Source organism: Humulus lupulus, chromosome 2 (assembly GCF_963169125.1).
Source record: "Humulus lupulus chromosome 2, drHumLupu1.1, whole genome shotgun sequence".
NCBI classification, from domain to species: Eukaryota; Viridiplantae; Streptophyta; class Magnoliopsida; order Rosales; family Cannabaceae; genus Humulus; species Humulus lupulus.
In genome coordinates, this window is record NC_084794.1 from 188,557,126 (window position 1) to 188,563,132 (window position 6,007).

At 42.0% G+C, this 6,007-nt stretch overlaps 1 protein-coding gene across 1 annotated transcript; it reads left to right on the forward strand.

Annotated features, from left to right (window-relative positions):
- Positions 1 to 476: 476 nt before the first annotated feature.
- Positions 477 to 1,055, forward strand: LOC133815012 (uncharacterized mitochondrial protein AtMg00300-like). Its single transcript, XM_062247907.1, has 2 exons — positions 477 to 817; positions 1,010 to 1,055. Exons 1-2 carry the CDS (start codon positions 477 to 479, stop codon positions 1,053 to 1,055), a joined length of 387 nt encoding a protein of 128 aa, XP_062103891.1.
- Positions 1,056 to 6,007: the final 4,952 nt, after the last annotated feature.

Genomic DNA, 6,007 nt, shown 5'->3' on the forward strand with positions numbered 1-6,007 from the left:
GTGGTAATGTCCCAAACATTAGATGCTATCACTGCAAGAAGGAAGGCCATACTCGAAGGTTTTGCCCAGATGGACCAAAAGGAAACAATCAAGAATGGCTCAAAGATTCAGGGAATGCTACTGTAGTAGAGGATGGATATGAGTCAGCTGAAGCTTTGATGGTTTCCTATGAGAACTCAAATTCAGAATGGATCATGGACTCGGGCTGTTCATTTCACATGACTCCAAACAAGTCATGTTTTGAAGAGCTAGATGATCAAGAAGGAGGCTCTGTGTTGCATGGAAATAATGAGGCATGCAAGATTACTGGAATAGGGTCGGTTTGATTCAGATTTCATGATGGGACAGAGAGAATTATCAAGAATGTTAGATTAGTTCCTGATCTAAAGAGGAACTTAATCTCACTAAGTGAATTTGATAAGGAAGGGCATGTCTTCAAAGGAGAGAATGGGATCTTGAAAGTTCTAAAAGGTTCCATGGTGATCATGAAAGGAATACAAAAGAATGGTCTTTACTCTCTAGTAGGTGATGTAGTAATCGGTTCAGTTGCTACAGTTTCTGCAAGAAAATGGTCTCAAACTGAAATGTGGCATAGAAGGTTGGTGCATGTTAGTGAAAGGGGCTTGATTAAGTTGGAAAAACAAAATTTGCTATGTGGAGATAAGGTAGAAAAACTTGAGTTCTGTGAACACTGTGTATATGGTAAGGCATGCAGGGTAAAGTTTAGCTTGGGTCAACAGAGAACCAAAGGGAGTCTAGACAACATTCATGCAGATTTGTGGGGACCTTCTCGGACACCCTCTCACTCTGGAGCCAGGTACTTTCTCTCACTTGTAGATGATTACTCTAGAAAGCTATGAATCTATGTGCTGAAAAGTAAGGATGAGGTGTATGACACTTTCAAGAATTGGAGGGCCTTGATAGAAAACCAAACAAGAAGAAAAATTAAAAGATTCAGGACAGACAATGGTCTTGATATCTGTTATGAATTCTTTGATGAATATTGCAGAAAATTTGGTATTGCAAGGCATAGAACAGTAGCCAGAACACCCTAACAAAATGGTTTGGCTGAGAGGTTTAACAGAACAATTCTTGAGAGAGTTCGATGCATGATATTAAGTGTAGGATTGCCTAAAGTTTTCTGGACAGAAGCAGTGATGACTGCTTGTTATCTGATAAATCGATGTCCCTCTATTGCCTTGAATATGAAGACACCTGAGGAGATTTGGTCTGGCCATGCCCCAAGATATGATAGGTTAAGGGTCTTTGGGTGTGTTGCATATGCACATATCAAACAAGATAAATTGGAAACAAGAGCTATAAAGTGTTTGTTCCTGGGATATCCTGAAGGTGTAAAAGGATATAAATTATGGTGTTTGGAACCAGGTTATAGAAAATGAATTATAAGTCGAGATGTGGTGTTCAATGAATCTGTAATGGCTTGGAAAACAAATGACAATGAAGCTGAAAATGTGCAGAATGCTAGCTCTGAACAAAAAAAAGTTGAGGTGGAGCTGAATGGTAAAGTTGGACGTGAGGAAACTCAGTTCAGAATGGAAGAAAGTGGAGACCAAACACAGCCGGAAATAGATGAAGAAAGTGATAGTGATTACATGTTGGTTAGAGATAGAGAATGAAGGGAAATTAGACCTCCTGAGAGGTATGGATATGCAGATCTAATGGCATTCTCTCTTGTAGCTGCCAGTGAGGTTTTAGATGATGAACCAAAATGCTACAAAGCTGCCCTTGCCAGCAAAGATAAGCATGAATGGCTTAGAGCCATTAATGAAGAGATGAAATCTCTTCATGACAATCATACTTGGGATCTTGTTAAGAAGCCTACAGGGAAAAAAATTGTGAGCTGCAAGTGGATTTTTAAAAAGAAAGAAGGCATTCCTGAAGCTAAAAAGAAAAGATTCAAAGCTAGATTGGTTGCTCGGGGTTTTACTCAAAGGGAAGGCATTGATTTCAATGATGTTTTCTCTCCAGTGGTGAAACATAGATTTATTCGAATTCGTTTGGCCATGGTTGCTAAGTTTGATCTAGAATGGGAGCAAATGGATGTTAAAACAACCTTCTTGTATGGAGAGCTTGAAGAAACCACTTTCATGAGACAACCTGAGGGTTTTGAAGTAAAGAGGAAGGAAGACTTTGTTTGTAAGCTAAACAAGTCTTTGTATGGCCTAAAACAATCTCCTAGGCAGTGGAACAAGAGGTTTGATGAGTTCATGACTCGGATTAAGTTCAAAAGGAGTATGTTTGACAATTGTGTTTATTTCAAGTTCATTCCAGATCATTCTTTTGTGTTCTTACTATTGTATGTAGATGATATTCTGATTACAAGCAACATCAAGGATGATATTGATAAAGTTAAATCTATGTTGAAAAGGGAATTTGAAATGAAAGATTTGGGTGGAGCTAGTTGGATTTTAGGTATGGAAATCAAGAGAGACAGAAGTAACAGGCTACTGGTTTTGTCTCAAGAGTTGTACCTCAGAAAAGTGCTGGACAGATTTGGCATGACAGATGTAAAGCTAGTCTCAACACCCATCTATCAACAATTCAAACTGAGTTGTGATCAAGCTCCTGAGAAGGAAGAAGATAAGGAATTTATGGCAGGCATTCCTTATGCAAATGTAGTAGGTTCATTGATGTATGCAATGGTTTGTAGTCGGCCAGACTTTGCATACTCAGTAAGTTTGGTAAGCAGGTTTATGTCAAATCCAGGAAAAGCTCATTGGAAGGCCTTAAAGTGGATCTTTAAGTATATTAAAGGTTTACTTGGAAAGGGTCTCATGTTTGGTGGAGTTAACAGTAAACATGACAAGTCAGCTATCATTGAAGGGTTTGTAGATTCTGATTTTTCTGGTTGTCTAGACACTAGAAAGTCTTTAACAGGCTATGTGTTTACTGCATTTCGGACTGCACTTAGTTAGAAAGCTAGTCTACAAAAGGTGGTTTCACTATCTACCACTGATGTAACGCCCTACCTCCTTAGAGTCGTTACAAAGTGTGTTTACAATTATGCTGTCAACTCGCTAATCGAGGTTTTAACTCAAAACGTGTCACTAAGCCATAATTAAAAAGAAAACATTAGAGAAAATAGCTTTTCACAATTAACTATAAAAATTTACATTTGGGATCCCAAAACATAGCTTAGAAAATATTTACAACACATAACTAATCAGAGTCGACTAGACGAAAAAATCTAAGTTCATTTACAAGCATCTCCCAAAATCCCCTAGCTGTGACAGCCAGGCTGGCCGGACATGTACACGCCGCCCCACGCCAGTTGTGCTCATGGTTGGTTGATCTTCTCTTTACCCTTACCTGCACCACAGAGCATCTGTGAACCTAAGCCCAGCAAGAAAACCCATAACAGATAACATATGCAATACATAAATCAAACATATAAGCAGGCCACCAATGGCTAAACACGTACGGTCTAGCCGTCCCAGGCGTTTACCAAACCCTGGGTTCGCGAGCCATGCCGTTAGGATATCCCAGGTATCCTGTTAGGGACTCGCCCTGGCAACTTGCACCCCGCGTGCTCAACGCCGTTACCGGCCTCAAGCCGTTCTCGGCCTTGCACTCATCGTGCTTGATGCCGTTCCCGGTCTACACCGTTCCCGGCTCTTGCTGATCACACACATAATATCAAACACAATATAGCAACAAGCACATAATTCAAGCATAAACAGATTAAGAGCCATGCTCGACAATTCTAGTATATAGGGCTCGGCCCTGCATGTCATTTCTATCAGTATATCGGGCTCAGCCCTACACACAAGCTCTATGGATATAGGGGTTTTCTTACCTGAGCTGAGCTTCCTGAGCACCGATGCCCCGAGCACAGTCCACTAACGTGAGCTTCGCCGAAATCCTAGTCACAACACATAACAATATCCGACCATCAAATTCCAACCCAACAAACAACCTCAAACCATAACCCTAACCTCCGGGATCTTAAATTCTATCAATCCGAATGATAAAATCCATCCCGAGCCTTACCCTTTAAGTTCCCAAATCAAAAGTATCATTAAAATCCTCACTGACACTAAGGGCCGCGGCCCCACCTTCTAGAGCCGCGGCTAGCCTCAAAACAGAGGCTAGCTCTCCACTGACCACCACGCGGGCCGCGGAGCGCTCGAATTTTCTCAGCCTCCCATGGCTGCACGCGCATGCGGGCCGCGGCACACCCCTCATAAGGCCGCGGCTCCATACGACGAATCCAGATTTTCCATCAGTTTTTCCATCCCTTCTTCACGCCAATTACCACCAAAACCAAGCTAAGACTCCTAGATATTCAACATAATTACTCCAGCACAGAAACAACATCAAAACCTCATCAAAGTATGCTCCAAAACTTAGCTAAAACACCCAAAGATTAAGCAAGGTTAGCTACATGCAATCCTCTAGAACCAGCAGAAAATTAAAGACTAGACTTTAATGTTTAGAGCTTACCTTGCTGAGCTTAAACCTAGAATTTTGATCCTCAATCCCAAAGCTTCAAGCTCCTAAAGCATCCCAACTGAAATCCCCTCAATTCCTTTAGGTTTCCTCTTGAATTCCACCTTAGATTGTGTAAGAGAAAGGAGAGCAAAAGCTAACTTCAGTTCTTAGGAGAGTATGAGTCGGTTTCTCAAGGTTTCTAAACAGTTCCTTTCATTTATTTGTTTTATATAACTTAAGTCTAAAGGTTACCTCAAGGCTCGGGGTACCAATACGTCCCCGAGGGCAAAAATGGTAAAGTCCCCAAATATTCCCACCTAGACACTCTATCCTCAAATATATCTCCATATATTATTTCTATTTCCCGATAATCCCATATCTCAACTAGTACCCGAATTACCCCTCAACTCGCCCCGAGTCCGAATCTTAACCCCGTTGTGACCCTCTGGCTAACTGCTCCTCAGGACTGTCTCGAATCGTGCTGTACAGACATATCACACATATACAACATATATTTCATTTATCACATTTATGCCCCCAATATCCAGACGGGGCCCACATGCACATTTAACTCAATTAAACATGCATCATAATCATATATACACATGAATTCACATATAAGCAAATTAAACCACTTTTTGCCCTCCAGGCACACTAATCAAGGCCCTAAGCCCGATTAGCAAATTCAGGTCGTTACAACTATCCCCTCCTTACAGAGATTTCTTCCTCAAAATTTACCTGAACAACTCGGGGTACCGCTCCCTCATCTCTGTCTCAAGTACCCACGTCGCCTCCTCAACCTTGCTGTTCCTCCATAGCACTTTCACTAGGGCGATGGTCTTGCTCCTCAAGACCTTATCTTTTCGGTCAAGAATCTGAACCGGGTTCTCCTCATAGGAAAAATCCTGATCAGGCTCCAAATTCTCAAAATTTAAGACATGCATTGAATCTGACACATACTTCCGGAGCATAGATATGTGAAATACATCATGAACCCCCAATAAAGTTGGAGGCATCGCTAACCTGTAAGCTACCTCACCAACTCGCTCCAGTATCTAGAAGGGGCCAACAAAGCTGGGGCTCAACTTACCCCAAACACCAAATCGTTTCACACCCCTCATGGGTGAAACCCTAAGGAATACATGATCACCCACCTAAAACTCCACGCTCCTGCGTCTCAGGTCTGAATAACTTTTCTGTCGACTCTGGGAGGCGAGCATACGCGCTCTGATCTTCTCAACTGCCTCATTGGTCCTTTGAACCATCTCTGGACCCAAATACCTTCTCTCACCTGTCTCATCCCAATGAACAGGTGATCGACACTTCCTTCCATAAAGCATCTCATACGGAGCCACACCAATAGTCGCTTGATAACTATTGTTGTATGAGAATTCAATCAAACGAAGATACCTACTCCACGATCCCCCAAAGTCAAGCACACAGGCCCGTAGCAGATCCTCCAATATCTGAATCGTCCTCTCAGACTGCCCATCCTTCTGAGGATGATAAGCGGTACTAAACCGTAACTGCATGCCCATAGCCTTCTGCAAACTCT

Excerpts from the sequence above, each read along its gene's own strand:
- LOC133815012 (XM_062247907.1), top strand. The coding sequence starts at position 477 with ATGGTGATCATGAAAGGAATACAAAAGAATGGTCTTTACTCTCTAGTA. Across the intron at positions 818-1,009 it reads CCCTCTCACTCTGGAGCCAG|AAAATTTGGTATTGCAAGGC; the intron begins GTACTTTCTCTC and ends TGAATATTGCAG.